General features: G+C 43.0%; 1 protein-coding gene across 3 annotated transcripts in view; it reads right to left on the bottom strand.

Moving 5' to 3' along the window:
- Positions 1–18363, bottom strand: part of LOC114884081 (protein CutA homolog) — a 21561-nt gene extending 3198 nt beyond the window's left edge. For 2 of the 3 annotated variants that reach the window (XM_029202658.1, XM_029202659.1), the window contains exons 1-5: positions 16180–18363; positions 10091–10239; positions 4369–4428; positions 2685–2730; positions 2385–2434 (exon numbers count right to left, since the gene is read on the bottom strand). In XM_029202658.1, the coding sequence (XP_029058491.1) occupies positions 2385–2434; positions 2685–2730; positions 4369–4428; positions 10091–10209 (275 nt within the window). In that variant the 5' untranslated portion in view covers positions 10210–10239; positions 16180–18363. Of the gene's footprint in view, positions 1–2384; positions 2435–2684; positions 2731–4368; positions 4429–10090; positions 10240–14276; positions 14346–16179 lie in introns of those variants that run through there. The other variant, XM_029202660.1, reaches the window with a different exon arrangement.

The following is an 18363-nucleotide window of genomic DNA, read 5'->3' as shown; positions in this document are numbered from 1 at the left end:
CTGGCTGCAAGGAGAGTCAACCTGGGTGCTTTGAAGAACACCATATTTGATCCCCATTCCAGATGAATTAGGTCAGAATCTGAGGTGGAGCCCAAATTGGTAATTTGAGAAAGTCTCCATGTGATTATAATATGTAGCCAACATCAAAAATCACTGGTTTAGGGGCTTCCCTGATGGCACAGTGGTTGAGAGTCCATCTGCTGATGCAGTGGACATGGGTTCGTGCCCTGGTCCGGGAAGATCCCACATGCCGTGGAGCGGCTGGGCCCGTGAGCCATGGCCGCTGAGCCTGCGTGTCCGGAGCCTGTGCTCCGCAATGGGAGAGGCCACAACAGTGAGAGGCCCGCGTACCGCAAAAAAAAAAAAAAAAAAAAAAATCACTGGTTTAGACCAGAGAATCTCAAGCTTTTACTGTGCATAGGAATCACCTGGGGATCTTGTTAAACTGTAGTTTGATTCAGTAGGTTTGGGGTGAGTGTGAGATTCTGCATTTATGGCAAGCTTCCAGGTGATGCCAATTATTACAAAACTACACTCTGAATGATAAATAAGGATTTATACCAGTGGTTCTCAAGTGGAGTCCACTGACCCCTGGGGAACTCCAAGCCTCTTTCAGGAGGTCCATGAGGCCAAAACTATTTTCATAATAATACTGTTATTTATCTTTTCATTTATGTTGACATTTGCACTGATGGTACAAAAGCAACGATGGGTAAAACTGGTGGCACCTTAGCATGCATCAAGACAACGGCACCAAACTGTACTAGCTATCACCGTATTCTTCACCACCACGACACTTGCATTTTAAAAAAGCCAAATTCACTTAAGAACATTCTTGATAATGTGGTAAAAATTACTATTTTTATTAAAGTTTGACCCTTGAGTGTGCCTTTTTAATATTCTGTGTGACAGAATGGGAAGCATACATAAAGCACTTCTGCTATATACCTAAGTTCAATGTTGTCTTAAACTTGTCTGACTGAGACACAAGCTAAACTAGACTTTTCCCAAAGAATACCATTTTTACTTTCAAGCCTGAGTAACCATCATTTGTCAGTTTTACAAATTAAGGTTACTCAGGTTTGAGTATTAGGTAGACATTTTCTCAAATATGAACAAAGTGGGCCCATCACTCAAACGAAGACAATTTATATCATTTAATGCCAATTTAAAAATTCATGTTTTGGGGGCTGGGGAGGGAAGGACTGGGAGTCTGGGATTAGCAGATGCAAACTATTATATACAGGATGGGTAAACAAGGTCCTACTGAATAGCACAGGGAACTATATTCCCTATCCTTTGATAAACCATAATGGAAAAGAATATGAAAAAGAATATATATATATATATATATATATATAAATGAGTCACTTTGCTATACAGCAGAAATTAAACACAATATTGTAAATTAAAAAAAACATGTTTTTAAGCAAAAATGAGAAGTTTGGAAAACCTGAATTTATCATCATGAGCTTAAAAGTGTCCCAACACTTAAAGGTGCTTTTGACAAGATCCAGCTCTCTTATTAAGCCAGATTTTGCAAAAATGTAAAATGATGCCATTCTCACTTTTTTGTGTTTTGGAAAATATGGTTACTTTCCATAAAAATACATTACTAGCATACCTTGTTTTATTGCACTACGCTTTATTACAGATACTGTGTTTTTTTAGAAATTGAAGGTTTGTGGCGACCCTGCATCAAGCAAGTCTATTGATGCTACCTTTGCTCACTTTGTGTCTCTGTCTCACATTTTGCTAATTCTTGCAAAATTTCAAACTTTTTCATGATTATTATATTTGTTATGGTGATATCATCAGTGATCTTTGATGTTACTATAATTGTTTTTTGTTTTGTATTTTTAAATTAAGGTATGTACATTGTTTTTTTTAGACATAACGCTATTAACACACTTAATACGCTGCAGTATAGGTTAAACATAACTTTTATATACACTGGGAAACCAAAAAACAAAACCATATGTTTCACTTTATTGCGGTGGTCTGGAACCAAAGCTGTCTGAGGTATGCCTGTATTTATGTTAATATGTAATTGTTCTATTACTGTTAATTTAAATGAACTAAAAATACATATTTTAAAAATTTCTCAGCTTTAATTTCTAATACAGTAAACTTTGATATAACCCACATAAACAAAGGTCTTTTGGGTCCTTAATAATTTTTAAAAGTGTAAAGGGATCCTGAGACCAAAATTTTGAGAACCGCTGGTTTAAAACTCACTCACTTTACAGATGGAGAGTCTGAGGGACAGGGCCATACCCAGGGTCACATGGGAGGCTGGTGACTAAGCTCTAGGTATCCTACTTCTCAAGCTCATTTCACTTAGTTCCCAGCATGTCCCGGATGGGAAGAGATTGCACTATTACCTGATGTAGCTGGATAGCATACGGACCTTGGAAGTCTTTGTCTTTATTAACTGTAAAAGAAAAAAAAAAAAAAAATCACTGCTTCAGGAGCTCAGCCCCAGCTCTGCAGCTGCTCATTCATCTGGCTGTTTAGGAGACAGCATTCCTCCGGGTCCCCAGGCCCTGTTAGTAGCTTACAAATGAACCTAGGGCATCTTATGTGGGGCAAGAACCTCAGTTAATTGATCTTTGCTAATTTTTAATTGGAACTGTGCTCTCACTCTTTCCCTATCAAGGCCGCATCCCCCTATCCTCACTCACCAGCAGGATTTCAGTGGCTTCTTCTATTTCTCCATTCCAATAGTATCTGGAGAAGAGAATAACAACAAAAAAAATTATCATGCTTACAAGATGAGTTCAGTGAAATAAGCCTGGCCCAATTAGGTGACTTACTAAGGTGGAAACTTTAAAATCTTTCCAAGCCCATATAAAAAAGCCTAGAGTTGGCCAAGGCCCTACAGGTCATCTAGTCTAAACATTCTAATGCACGCTTCTAGCACCTGCCTTAACTTTCCTGGAGGTGAGGGGCTCACCATCTCCTGAAAGGTTTTCACGTGAGATGGTTTTTCTTATGGTGTGCCAACATTTGCCACCCAATTGTTTTCCCCAACTTCCACATGAAGAACCATCTCAGGACAGCCCTACAGAAACTCCTATATGTTCTCTCCTCTAAACTGGGCATCTCCAGCTTTTTCAATGCTCATCCCATACTCTTGGCTTCCAGGTACCTCCCCATCCTTTGGACTGGTGCTATCTGTATCACTGACTCTCAAAGCTGAGTGCCCACCAATGGGTAAATGAAGAAGCACAGGAAGATTCAGGGAAGAAGTAAGCCTTATAAAATATGGAAACAGGTCCAAAAGTTAAAAACAAAGTCAGTGACAATGTTTAGAAAAGAGTACGAGAACAGCATCATGGGAAGGGAAAGAAATTCGGCCTGAGAATGCCTATGCTAACCCAGGGCAAATCTAAGATGACTTAGGCCACTGGCCTCATCTCACAGAGCTGTGGTAAAAGGATGAATTACAAGGAAGGATGAACACATGAGGGGAAACAGTAGGCTAAAATTCTGTTCTAGCTCCAAAGCAGTAGCTCCCAGACTGGCTTTACGTGAATCACTTACATAACCTCTTAAAAATTCAGATTCAAGGCCCATCCTCAGGGAGACTGATTGAGTAGATCCAGGAGGGAGCTCAGGAATCTAAAGCATAGCCAAATTTGGGAACCATAGCTATAGGTGATGTGAGCCACTGAGGGAATGACACTGCTGGGCAGGGGAAAGCTTTCATTATATAGCACTTTTCTGTTCTGACCTTTAGAGTAGACGTTATTTCTCTCCCTCCCTCCCTCCCTCCCTCTCTCTTGCTCATCAGGGGAGGAAGGAGATGAGAAACAGGCTGATCAGAGAGATTAAGGCACAAGACAAATCCTGCACAGCCAGTACTGGGATACTGACATATTTTGATGAGGGAAATGGTGCAGACCAGGCTTAAGTAAAGGAGCTGATGAAATGAAAGGCAGACAATACAGAGAAACAGCCTGTCGCATATGCTAAACTCTCAAAGTTTTCCAGAGAATCCAAAAGTAATGGAAATTATAATCTTTGATATCCCTAGTTGGCTTACTCAGGGATGGAATGCCCAGTCTGACTTCTTTGCTAAAAGCAAGCTAATTGATTTAAACAAAGAATGTGCAGACAAGGTTCACTGTTCCTAAACTATAGATTTTTTTCTCCCTTCTCTAAACACAGCCTGTTTTTGCTTTTGTTGAATGACATAAACCCACTGGTTGATTTCCTCTGAATAGAAATTGACAGTGAACTATTGATTAATTAAATGCCTTTGAGTTGTTCTTTGACAATTCCCCATTAGTTCAGTGCTCTTTCCACCAGGCAGGACCTGACCTAGCACTCCCACACCCTTCCACTGGCTACAGCAAAACTCACAGTGAGTATGCCTTAGGCAGGATGTTCACAGAGGCAGTCAGCTTCTTATCCAGTATAGCCCTAAAGCAAAGAGAGAGTGACAGTTACTGGGGCAAGTGTCCAGCAGTTCCTGGGAACTACTCAGGAAACCTAATTCTAAATAGATAACCATTTAGAGTGCCCCTCCCAACTCAAACCAACATGTTTCATAACTACTGTGCACAGAACCTCTGAAGACAGAGTTGTTTATAAGTCCTTCCCTGGGTGGGGAGAGAAGTAGGGGAGCAGCTATGGGAAGGCAGTTTTAAAGGACAGGCCTAGTCTGCTTGGGGAATGGGAATTTATTAGCAATGGACGGAGAACAAAAAGACCTGGATTCCAATCCAGCCCTGCAGTAGGATGGCTGTGTGACCTTATGCAAGCTCTTTCTTTCATTCCAGAAATAAGTATTTGAGCACCTATCCAAGACAGGCACGACCCCCTCACTCAACCTGACTCCTGCTGTACAATCAGAGGATTGGTTCAGTCGGTGGTTTCCAACTCTTTTCACCACCAAAAACTCCTTTTATTATGTCACCTTCTTCTCCTTTTCTCTCTTGGATATGTACAAGGCTGACAGGGTGTCTGACTCCTGCTGTACAGAGGACTGGTTCAGTCGGTGGTTTCCAACTCTTTTCACCACCAAAAAACCTTTTATTATGTCACTTTCTTCTCCTTTTCTCTCTCGGATATGTACTAGGCTGACAGGGTTTCTGGTCTGTAGATATCATGTGACCACATGGAACTGATATAACTCCAAGGGAAAGCAAAAAAAGGCATCCTATCCTATGTCTGTCTTTGGCAAATACAGGCTCTTTTCACTTTTTATTTTTGTGAAGGTTCCTACCACAACCCTAAGAGCACAATTATCATCACCTTTGCAGACCTCTAAAAACTTTCTTTGACAGACCACAGGTTGGAATTCCTGCTCTGATAGTCTGATTCCTGTGCAGAGCCCTGGTGAACACAATAAAAAGTGCCTGAACTAGTACAAGTGTCATAGAAACAAAAGCACCACCAAGTCATCGATGCAAAGAAGTGTCCCCAAGTATCAAACCTCAAGCCCTCGGAATCAGGCAGGCCCTGACAACCCCCTCTCAGGTCTCAGTCAGCCAAGGGGGCCTGGTCTCAGTTCTCTGAAGTGTGTGGCCCCTGCCAGATAACCCTAATCTGAGCCCTGCTTACTGATCTCTCCTTCTCTTGACTGCTGCCAAGAGAACTGACCTACTTTCTCTTCCACTGAGTTCCAGGCTGAACAGTGCTCTATTTAAGGCTCCACTTTAATGTGGTATTACCACCACCCTCATTCCCTTGGAAAGTTCCAGGTGCTAAATAAATCTGACTGTAAGGAGAGGCACACGGCACAAATTTGTTTAAGCAACGTCTGCAAGTCTCACTCACTCAATCAAATGATCTGCTGAGAAATTACACTTCATTGGTTCTGAAGGTGGCACGCAAACAGAGGGAGTCAGTTAAACCTCTAGAAAAAAATAATCCATTGCCTCACGGGCCTCCAATCTCTTTGGCAGTGTCAACTCCTGAGTAATCACAGCAACCTGTCCTTGGGTAAAAGACTGTAAAGTTATGGAGGGCTGTGTTATTCAAAAAGCTCCTGTGGCCAAACAAACAAATAAAAAACAAACACACACACTAAAGCCCAGCAGTGAGTCACAGACGGAAAGCTCAAGCCCTCATGCTCATGTGAGTAAAGCAGAAGACAGAGCTTCTGGGGTCTCTAGAAACTGCAAAGTTCACAGACTAGAGGCTCACAGACCAGATACATGGTTTGGCTCTCACGGCATTTAAAAAAAAATCTTGATTTTGCTACCAATATTTACTATCAGGGTATTTCACATTTAAAAAAATACACATTACCTAGCTTCTCACCAAAAAATGAATCTTATAACATTTTGGACCTGTAGTCCTACAAGGTCAGATTTAGCTAGAGCTGAGCAGGGGCTGCTCCCTCTAGGCATGACATACGCTTCTCCGGTCAGTTTCCACTGTTCTCCCTCTCAACACCTGGGACGAGTAAGGGTTGCTAACTACAGACATTCTTCAGCGCGACACCCCAGCCCACTTCACTCATTTAAGTTGCCTGCTTGCTTGTGATATCTTTGTCTGTGACCCTGGCCTAATCCAATTCCCTCTCCCTACGTATGAAATCAAAGCCCAGAGAAGGAAGACTTGTCTAAGGTCATATGTGGTGTTGGCAGCAAAAAGGAAACTAGAATCCAGGTCTCCTGGTTCAACATTCAGGTTTTCACCCTAGCCCCAATAAGAGATTTTTCCAGTTTAGAATGTATCTGTCAATGAAGAGCTCTAAGAACACGGCCAGGAACCAGAATGGAACTGAACCAGAACTGAGAGGCAGCAGACTGAACGCTAAAGAGCACTAAAGAAGAAAGAGCACTAAACTGGAGCTGAAAGACCTGGTCCCAGCACTAGTTCCACAGGCAGAGCTGGGGTTCCTGCCGGCTAACATTTGTGGGGCCCTCCCCACCATGTACCCACTTACTCTCCTTCTACAAACCCTGGAAGCGAACCTATTTGCCTCTCTTCTACCCAAATCATTAACGAAAAATACTGAACATAACAGCTGAGGGGAGAGCTCCACTGCCACATCACTCAGGACTCCAATCGAGACTTCCAGCTCAGCTGGTGGGCTGCACACACACTGCAACCTCCCTTTTACACCCCACACCAGAAACAACAAAACATTTCTTCACCGTGCCAGAGCACGGTAAGAACGCTTTATGTACTAGCAACTAGGAGGAGGCCCTAAAGAAAAAAGGCAGCCCTGAGACATGCATGGGAGCATGTAGGGGGACTTCCTAACTTCAGAGCCTTTGAATCTTTTAAACATTGGCAGTGATCTGGTTTTCTTGGCCTCCAGCAACCTGGAGAATTTTGAAGAATATAAAATTATAATTTTTTCACTAACATAGCCATAGTTTGAATCATATAAGTTGACCATCCTAAAAATTCTTCTTGAGGTGATAAATTATTCTTAGAAACTGATTTTAACTGTTGAATCCTAGATTGTAAAAGTATTTCAAGAACCTTCTTAGTAAGTTTTGCCTACATCTGCTATGTAAATATGTATGCCTATTATTTTATTTCCTTTATTCCTTATTACATTTATACTGTTCCTTTGTAAATAAATGTGCCTTTTTGAACTTGGGGCAGGAGGTGGGGGAGAGAAAATGAAAGCAACAGTTTGAAATCTAGATGTAATGGGAACCAGAGCAGGCAAGAACTTGGAGGCAACCATCAAGGTAAATAGTTGGAATGCCACAGCAGGAGCAGGTAGACCCCCTAAATCTCCCATGGCCCAGGCAACAGTAATGGGATGTTTGATACAGGCAGAGCAGTGAGCATGGGAATTTTGGACAAAAGGCAAAACACTGTCCTAGTGGCCGGCGACAGCCAAGGACAAAAGGGAGAGTGCATGCCCAGAAGACCAGTTACTTGGGTACCCCAGCCAGTAGAATGTCCACATGCCCCACACGCACACTGCAGAGTACCACCTAAGGTCAATTCCTCCATTTGTTTCTACACTTCCCCATAAGCATAGCTAAGAAGATGAGAGAGGCTACAATTAAGAATTACAAAGTATTTGAGGAAAGTCAACACCATGAGAGACTAAAATTCAACAACAAAAAAGAATTTACATGAGAAGGATAATTGAAACCAAGATTTAAAAATAAGTACAATTATGTATACTTGAAAATTGCTAAGAGAGTAGATCTTAGAGTTCTTATCACACAAAAAAGTAACTGAGATGATGGATGTTTAACTAACCTTATTGTCGTAATCATTTTGTAATATATACACATATAAAATCATCATGTTGTATACCTTAAACTTACACAATGTTATATGTCAATTATATCTCAATAAAGCTGGAAGAAAATTAAGCATAAAATAAGTGTAATTACTATCCACAGAAAGATAAAGCAAGATCATTGCATTTATAAAACAAGATTAGACAATTACAAAACAAGAGCAGTTGGTTATTAAAAACAATCTGAAATCTTGAAAAGGAAAACTATAAAATTCAGTCTAAAGAAAACTATAAAGTTCAGTCACAGAAAACAAATTCAACATCTATAAGGAGTTCCAGGAAAGCGTGATGCAGATAGAGAGAGTAGAGAGGCTACATTTAACAAAGTAATACTTGAACATTAAGACAAAGAGAAATTCCTAAAAACTAGGAGAAAAACCAGAGAGAAAAAGCATTACCTATGAAGCAATGAGACCCCATTCCTGACCTCCCATCAGCAACCTTGGATGCAAAGACAGTAGAGACCCCTCTTCAAGCTGATACTGATCCATTTACCTGAACTGGCCTTTCAACTACTGTATTTAGAATCCAGGCCTTAGAATCCTTCTCCTCCTGATACCCAACACCTCACAGATGTCAGCTGAAGTTGTTCCCTGACAGGACCCAGAGTGGCTAGTCCAGGGGTCCAGAGAGTTCAGCACAGATCCTGGGTATACCAGAAGCACAGGAGGGATTTCAATTCCTAGCTGCTAAATACAATACTAGGTCATATTTCTGGAGTAATCACATGTTCTTTTAGACAAGAGCTGTTCTCCAAACGTAATGTAAATAAGGAAAAAATAGACATTCTGGTTAGGGGCAGGGAAGATGGAATCAAATGCAAAGTTAACCTGGGACCATCAGTTTGGAGGCTATGTGCCCCCAAAGACCGAATTCAACACATAAAACACTATAACTTAAGCTATCATCAAACCTCAAGAATGCTGAGTTGTAGAGCAAGAAGAAAGGGAGCCAGGAGCCAAATCCATTACCCCTCAGCCCCACTAACCCGCTTCAAAGCTGCAGCTATAAAGGAGTGAAGGGCAGGGGAGCTTCCCTAGCAGTCCAGTGGTTAGGACTCGGCGCTTTTACTGCCGTGGCCCTGGGTTCTATCCCTGTTCAGGGAACTAAGATACCGCAAGCCTCAAGGCGCAGCCAAAAAAAGAAAAATAAATTTAAAAAAAAGAGAAGTGAAGGGTGGAAATTCAGATACAACAAACATTTTTTGAGCATCTACTACATTTGAGTTACTGGAATAAGGACTGTACATATATCATATAATCCTCTCAACAACCCTGTGAGGTAGGTGGCATTATCCTATTCTATAATTCAGAAAACTAATGCTTAGAGAAGGGAAGCAACTTGCCCGAGGTCACACAGCAAGCGGCAGAGCCAAGATTCAAATTGTTCTGATTACAAGTCCAGTGCTCTTTCCACCACAGCACAGCTGCTTTTAGAAATCTGCCATATACTTGGAATTGGTCTCCTCCTCCTCTTGTCATGGTGGGCACCTCTGGGACTGAGCAAAGACTATCTCCAAAAAGAGAGCTGGGTCAGGAATTAGGACTCTTAAATTCTCAACTTGCAGAGTTCCACTGTTCTCTTATCTTAACACCTTGAGCAAGCCAGCTATCTCTCTGGGTCTCATATCACTTTTACGCCCCCATGCACCACTCAGCATTTTCAGGTCCAGCCGCAGGATCCATCCAAGTGTCATTCAGCCACGCTTCTCATATCACCCCAAGCAGACAGCTGTGTAGTTCATCACTGGACAGATGGGGTTGTCAAAAGCAAGAGAAGTACCCCAAAGTGGCCCCTCTGGAGCATCCTGGTAGCTCCCGAGCCTCCTGGGGCAGCACCTAAGCCCCTTCACCATACCTGGCAATATCTCTGGCAATCTGCTCGTTGGGACAGTTGACAAAAACGATGGAGTAAGTGCCGGAGACATAGCTGCCAGTGACAACTGAAAGGAGCTGCTGGCTAAGGGTCCTGAGCATGGGGTATGTCAGGAAAGAAGCAGTCAGGATCTACACGGTGGGAAAAGAGAAGCACAGATCAGCAGTGACATGGCCAACTCACTATTTGCCAGCTCAAGCAGACTGGAACCAAAGCTGAGCACCATAGTTTCATCCCTATTTCCCATCCACAAAATAATTCCTGGGATCTGTATTGAGTTTTAGTGCTTAAAGTTTTCATGTCTAGATTATTTGCCTCTGCATTTTACAAATGGTAAAAAAAAAAAAAAAAAAAAATAGAGGCTCAAAAATCAAGAAACTTGCTCAAAATCACACAGCTTTGGGAATTCCCAGGCGGTCCAGTGGTTAGGACTCAGCGCTTTCACTGCCGGGTTCAATCCCTGGTAGGGGAACTAAGATCCCACAAGCCATGCAGTGTGGCCAAAAAAAAAAAAAAATCACACAGCTTTTAACTGAAGCCAAGATTAGGAGTCGAGTCTGGATAACGTGAAATCCATTCCTACTGTACAAAACTGCTACTGGAGGTAACGCCAAATGGCATACACTGAACTGCTATCATCCTATGGAGATTATTATGAATGACAAGTTCTTACACCTGTCGATGTTTTAGGGAGTTAATTTCACCTTCGTTCAATTGTGTATGTGCCAGGTGCTACAGGGAGTCTAGTGGAAAAGGAAGGCTGATTCTAAAGCAATGTGACCTGTACTACTGTGACAGACAACTGGAGGGTCCAGGAGGAAGGCTCTACCTGTTGGAGACAGGAAAAGGCTTTGAAAAGAAGGTACTATCTAAGTTGGAACTGAAATAATAAGCAGAATTACAAAAGAGGGAGATATGATAATATGTACAAACTCAAGAGGTATGTAGGGACAGATAAACTATCTAGTCTGCATGGGTCTTAGTCTGTGGGTAAGAGATTGGGAGGAGAATGAGACTGGCTAGAACTATAAGGGGTCAGGCTAAGGAATGTAGGGTTCATACTCAAGTGATAAGGTGCTTTTGCAGGTTTTAAAGTAGAAGGGTAATAATATGATCAAGCTGAAGGAGGATGGGGAGTGACCAGAAGGCAGTCTATTCAAAAGGCCATTACAATGTTCCAGGAAAAAGACATTAAGATCTTGAGCTAAGAAAATGGCAGTGACACCGTGAGAGGAAAAGACAGGCAAGATATACTTTTTCTTGCTTTTTTAATGACAAACTTTTAAAATAAGAGGAAATGAAAAGAACTGGAGGACATCTTCTATTCCAGGGTTCTTTGCTGGGGGAATACAAAGGAGTCATTAATAGGGATAGAGGCAACTTGCAAGGAGTCCCACTGTGACTCAGGCAAGACTGAACAAGAGCGTGCTTCTCCTGCCTCCCAGCCCGGGGCTCAAATAAACCTCTGTCCTCCCACTCCTACGTTATTGCCCGGCCCTGCCTGGCTCCTACTTCTTGGCAGGGCCTGAGTAGTGTTTTTATGTCTTTAGCTTCAGTTTGACTAGACGCCTGTCTGGGGTGGGTTTCTCATTCCCTCCCACTACCTCCACCAACACCTCCAATCCAACACACTAGTCCTCTGAACTAAACCAGTGACCACACAAGAAAAAAAGAACCAGGCTTTTCAATGAAGCTTTTGGTGACAACTCAATTAGATTATATAGGGAAAAAATAAAGGCACTAAAGAGCAGGATTTAAATCCTAGCGGCAGTACTGATGCCTGTGGTCTTCAACAAGTTACTTCCTTTGCCTTCTATAAATGTTATCTAGAAACTGGAGATTATGACATCTGTGCTGCCTGCCTCAGAGCTGCCATGGGTTCAAACAAAATAGGAAAAACAATATATAATCACTAATCCAATAAAGGAAGGGACTGTGGTTTGCTCATCACTGTGTCCCCAGGACAGTTCACGGCACACAGCAGGTTCTCAAGAAATAACTTCTAGACTGGTGAATTAGTACACCAGCAAGACGTTGATATTGAGACAAAATAGCTTTGTGAAGTAAGTAGGGCTTTTGGGTCACCCACAGAGCTTTTGGCAGAGAATCGGACAAACTAAAAAACTGTAAGGGGTCAACTACATGACTCTAAGGTGGCTTCCTGTACAGACTCTAAACAAAAGGAGTAATGGTCTGTCCCTCAACCAAAAAAACCATTCCTAAGGAAGATCTAGGGCATTTCGGCCAGCAGTTATCAGTGTAACACTGAGCTAATAGGATTAACTATAAACTCACCTAAAATGCATTGAAACTCTTGTATGAACTCATAGTCAAAAAATACTAAGAGGGGGCTTCCCTGGTGGCGCAGTGGTTGAGAGTCTGCCTGCCGATGCAGGGGACACGGGTTCGTGCCCTGGTCCGGGAAGATCCCACATGCCGCGGAGCGGCTGGGCCCGTGAGCCATGGCCGCTGAGCCTGCGCGTCCGGAGCCTGTGCTCCGCAACGGGAGAGGCCACAACAGTGAGAGGCCCACGTACTGCAAAAAACAACAACAACAAAACAAAACAAAACAAAATACTAAGAGGTACTTTGGGCCCTCAGGTATTATCTAAGATAACCCTTCATTTAATAGATAATGTTACTGAGGCAGAACATAAAGAAATTCTGTGACAGAAGCAAGACTTAAATCCAAGACTCCTGCCTCCTTTTCTGGGCTCTCTGAACTGCAAGGAGCACGACTAGGAATTGATACAGTGGGCTTATTTCAGCTTCACTTAATCCAGTGCCTCGCAACCTGGGGCAATTTTTCCCCCAGGGGACATCTGGCAACATCTAGGGACAATTTTGATTGTCATGACTGGGGAGGAGATGCCACTGGCATCTAGTGGGTAGAGGTCAGGACTGCTGCTAAACATCCTTCTATTGTACCATCAATCACACTGAAATACAGACAGTTTACATATGTCTCCCTCATTGGACGTGAGCTCTTTGGCCTCATACATTTCTGTATCCCCAGCATCTTATAACCCCCTGACAAGGAGTATGGGCTTGAGAAATGTTTGTGGACCATATCAACAAAGAATCAGAAGCATGTAAAGGTTGGTTTAGAACCAAAAGTGGACTACAGTATATTAGAAAGTGATATTATATGAATGCAAAATACACACATCACCATATTCCCTAATAGAAACATTATAACGGGAAAAGATTTACTGTAAGTTTATAGCATTTTCATATTTATGTCTTTACTATATACCTTTTCTAATTTTACATTCGTTTAAAATATTTTATGTACCCTTTCAATTATTTCATTCTTTTTTCGTCCTGCAGTATTTGCCTAGCCTTTAAGAGATCATGGTTGACTTTACTATCTGTGTTAAGGCAGAAGGGGCCTCAGAAACCACCCAGTGGTTCTAAATTTGTAATCCATCTAGTTTTAAGGAATCTGTGAATACTCTGAAATTGACATTGTGTTTATACACTTTCCTTGGGTGCAAATCCAGACTTGCACTCACACACATAGACACACACACACAAAATCAAGAAATGTCCCCAAAATGTTGAGCCACCGATTCGTGCCAGTTAATTAAGGGCCAGAGAGGGGAAGAAATCACCAAAAAGTGAGCAGCAGAGCTGGGCTAGACCCCTAGGCTTGTGACCCTCCCACACAGCTCTCCCTTCCACCACCCCCGCACCCCACCCCACTCAGTCCCCGCCCACTGCGACCACCAGCACCACTGTAGGGACTCTGTAGCCACTGCCAACCTTAACATTTTAACATACTTCAGAGATGAGAAAACAAAGCCCCCAGAAAAATGAGATGGTAACTGCACTGGAAAGGGGGAAAGAACCTATCATGTGACCCTTACATGAGAACTCACCAGCAGACACCCCTCACCACCCCAAGGACCCTGGCAGTGAAACACAGCCCAGTCACCCCTCCTCACAAGGCAGGGCATAAAGAGGTGCTGGTAATCTTCACATTCACACCACAATCTCCAAGACACAGGGTGATGCCTCCAAGGATTTTACCGTCCACCCACTACCTGCCCGCCCCCAGCTCAAAACCCCAGGAAGAGTAAAAGAGAAATGCACGTTCTTCCCTCAATCCCCAGGTTGGAGGTTTAGAGGTGAGAGGGTTCATAGCATTGTAGTGTGGAACACTCACCAAAAGGCATAAAAGGACAGAGGGCCGCGGGTAGCCTGGCCAAGGGCACCGTAAGCCCAGTCTGTCCATGGCGTCGCTGGTAATTTAGCAGCACAGCCTATTGGAACTGTGGCCTGAGGCCGAGTTGCTGGCTGACAGGCGGGCACGAAGGGCCTGAACTGCCCTCTCCCCTTACCACCTGCTGCCTGCCCCACTGCCCAGCCAGGTCCCAGCCAGGCTGGCCGGAAGGAGATAGTGGAGGGGGCGGGGAAAGAGGGAGTAATTTTTCACTGGGCAACTCTCCTTCTGGAAACATACAACCCAAGCACCATATGCAAACCTCCAACCCCTGCAAAAGTAAAAATACTAATTTTCCCTTCCCATTCTAACATACACATACAAAAAAACCCATAAAATCCCCAGAGATGTACAGATTAAAAGACCTAAGTTTCTTAGATATATAAAATCGTCAGCCCAAACACAAATACACATACACAAAACTCTTCCACTTTGCAGGGGTCCCCAACGCCTGGGATCTAATGCCTGATGATCTGAGGTGGAGCTGATGTAATAATAATAGAAATAAAGTGCACGATAAATGGAATGCGCTTTAATCATCCCGAAACCATTACCCCCCCACCCCTGCCCCAGTCCCTGGAAAAACTGTCTTCCACGAAAACGGTCCCTGGTGCCAAAAAAGTTGGGGACCGCTGTAGAGGACCATCCCACCAAATAAACCCAAATAAATGAAGCACACACGTGGCTGCCTTCCCTTCCCTGTCCCCCACACATCACTCTCTCCTCCTAGGACCTCCCTTCTAATCCTCTCTGGCTTAGAGCACACACTCTGGCTCCTCATTGCTCTCCCTGTGAACTCATTTGTCTTTCCAGGCCAGCTGCTCTGTGCAGTCTTTCCCAAGGTTAATCCCCACAGTCCTCTCTTTCCCCTAAGGCACTGTGTCCACACTTCCGTCGCAGCATTTAACATCAACTATTAAACAAATCTTTAAAAGCAGCACGCTAAGGACTGACTGTTGCCCTTTGGAGATGCAGGGTCCACTGTTGTCAGGGTTTCCAATTTTTTAATCCAGCTTTTTAATGTGAAATATCTTAATTTTTAAATGACAACACTTCAGGGGAAGAAATTGAATACACAAGGCCATAAGTAAATTTTAAGCCAAGGAAACTATTCTATAGTTTGACTGTGGTAGTGGTTACACAAACAGTAAAAAAATTCAACAAACTATACACTTAAATTGGTGAATTGTGTTGTATGTAAATAGTACCTTAAACAAAGGAGGGGGGAATGCTGAAAACCAATTCAAAATTGTTTTAAAACTGGGCAGACGAAACAAAACACACCTGTTAGCTAAATTGGCCTGCAGGCTGCCAGTTCACAGCCTCTGTGTTCATTTTAATTACCTGTTTACCTGTCTGTCTCATTCCTTAGGACTATAAATTCTTAAAGGCCTGATACACTTCCTGGCAAAGTGTCTAACAAAGTCAGCTGTAGCCCTAGTCCTACCATTTACATCAATAGCTATGTGGACTCAGGCAAATAACTTAACCTCTCTGAGTTTTTGGGGGTGTTTTTGGTAAAGGAAGGGCTAATACCTCCTTCATAGGTTTAAAGTGAGGATTAACAGAGAAGATTAATATAAGAGTGCTTTATAAAATGTAAGACCATGTCAGTGTTTCACGAGCAAGTAGTCTCATGTCAACTACCAAACAAGGTTAACTCAGAAAATCTCCATTTGTGATTGAAAAACTTAGCGTGTGTGAAAAAAACAGGGTTAGAGAAAATAAGGCTGAGTGATCCTAAAAAAAACCGCTTTATATTCAAAGTCCACTAAAATAAATCAAGGCTATGATCTTTTAAATCTATTACATTAATAAGAAAGGCCACTGTTAATGACCATTTTACCTTAGATCCTGAGATGATGTCCCAGAGTTTAGCACAGGATCCCACAGAGATTAGGCTCAATAAATGTTTGTTGATTTGGCGATTATAAGGATGGTCATGATGAAGGCGATGCTGGGGCAGCAGGGGAAGGATGGCAAGAGATGAACTGTTATTTGGAAGAAACCGCTTCTGGATTCTCTTCTTACTTCAACTCAGGCACTTCTTCTCTCTTCAGATTCAATTCCAAGGTTAGATTCCAAAAGTCCAATTCTGCATTTATGGCCTTGGCAGATTCTTCAGCTCTAGTAAGAGCCTCAGTGCCACTGCCTGAGATTATAAGCTCTTCTTCTGGAGGCTTCTTACCCTCTTTCTCTCCTCCTCCTTACTGGTTTCAGATATGAACTCAGAATCCTCTTCAGAGTCAGATTCTGTACCCATCTCTTTCACCCACACTACTTCCTCTTTATTGTTTGTGTCTTCCTTCTCTTTCTTCATCTCCTTTGCTTTATTTTGAAGGTTCTTTTGGGCCTCTTTACAGATATACAACAATTTACTGAAATCTTTAAAGGCCAAACTTCAATCCAGTAAAGATCAATTGCAGCTTCAATGAGGTCTGACACCTGGTGTAAGACAGAATTGTTTCCTTAAGTTCAACTTTATCTCTGGTTCCAGAGATTTGCCTTCTTCCTCATCTACAGATATAGACTCTCTCTGTTATTGCCAAAGCTTGAAACTTAAGTAGCTTGTTAATTTCACTTTCATCAATATCGATGAATTTAAAGCCCATCCATTTTCAGACTCTGATTTTTTTCAACTTCTTCATTAGCTCTAGGGAAACATGCATAATCATTCACAACATCATCCCAAAGGTTCCACCAAGCTTTATTAAGAGAGGCTGGTTTTTATATCATCCATCACCTCTTTTATTACTACCAAAGCATCATTAAAGTTGTACTGTTGCCATGTTTCTTTCAAAGTGAGGCAAGGGTTTTTTTCAAAAAGTCGGCAAAGTAGTCAAACATATGCTTGGTGTATTACCTCCTGAATGCTTCAATTATACCCTGATCCAAGGGCTTAAGACAGCTACTGCCCTCCAGATGGAGAAACAATATCATCATTGGAATGAGCAAAGAATGGACTCTGGGTGACTGAGACCTCTGTCCAAAAACAGTAACACTCTGAAGGCAAGATTTTTTTCTGTTAAATAACTCCAGGTTCAATGAATAAAACAATTACGAAGCCAATCCAAAATGAGGGCAGCTGTTAATGATACTGTTAGTGATCGCCGGAAACTAGGAAGGCATTTTATATTTTTTTCCATAAAACAGGTGCTGCTTCATAAAGCAGCCACGGTTTTGTCACCTGCGGCACAGGCACAAAAATTGAAAGAAATCCAGTCCTTAGCTTCCTCTAAGCTTTCCGGAATTTTGTCTTTTTCCCCAAAAGTACGCGAAGGCAAGCACTTCCAAAACAGGCTCATCTGCTTGGCGGTGAAGACCTGCTGAGGTACAAAGCCACTAACTCTGATCAGTTTCTAGAGTTGCTTGGAATACGTGGGTGCCGACTGGGTATTTAACGGTTCTTTCTCCCCTATCAACCTCGAATTCAGCAACCTATGGCGATTTCTAAACTTCTCCAACCATCCCTTGCTCGCATGAAACTTCTCTGGGTTGCCCTTGCCAGTGGTTTCCACCAGTTGCATGTAAACCCGTTTGGCCTGGCTGCAGATGGCCTTCAGCGTCAGAGGCTGCCCCCTCCTCCTTTGGTCTAATCCTAGACCCCAAAGATTAATTCGTCTCCATCTTCTTGATGTTTACGTCCTGAGGAATGCACAGCACCTAGGAGCAGACGGGCGAAACACTCTCCATGCTGGTCCTGACCGCCTCCTCGTTTTGCTTAAGGGTGCGCAAACCCTTCTTCCAGCTTCTCGAGAATTTTCATCTCGTCTTCCAGACACATGACCCTCCGCCTCCTCTTAATACGTGTCTGGCCCGGGAGCAGGATGCCCACCGCCTCCGCCCCGCCCCGGGCGGCCTAAGCCCCTGCCCAAGCCGCAGCGGCGTCCACCATAGCCGCTGCTGAGCCTGGTTTTAGAGCCAGGGGGCCGCCCCCAAGGCCGTTCAACCTTTGGCTGGTCCTCATTCTCACCACACCGCTTGCCAGGCATTTACCCAGCCTTCGCTCTCAGTGAGACAGAAGCAAACC

This window comes from Monodon monoceros, unplaced genomic scaffold, assembly GCF_005190385.1.
Source record: "Monodon monoceros isolate NGI ecotype Baffin Bay Population unplaced genomic scaffold, NGI_Narwhal_1 Super_Scaffold_5, whole genome shotgun sequence".
Classification (NCBI taxonomy): Eukaryota; Metazoa; Chordata; class Mammalia; order Artiodactyla; family Monodontidae; genus Monodon; species Monodon monoceros.
Note: the sequence above shows the minus strand (reverse complement) of the source record. Positions and strands in the feature narration are given on the sequence as shown.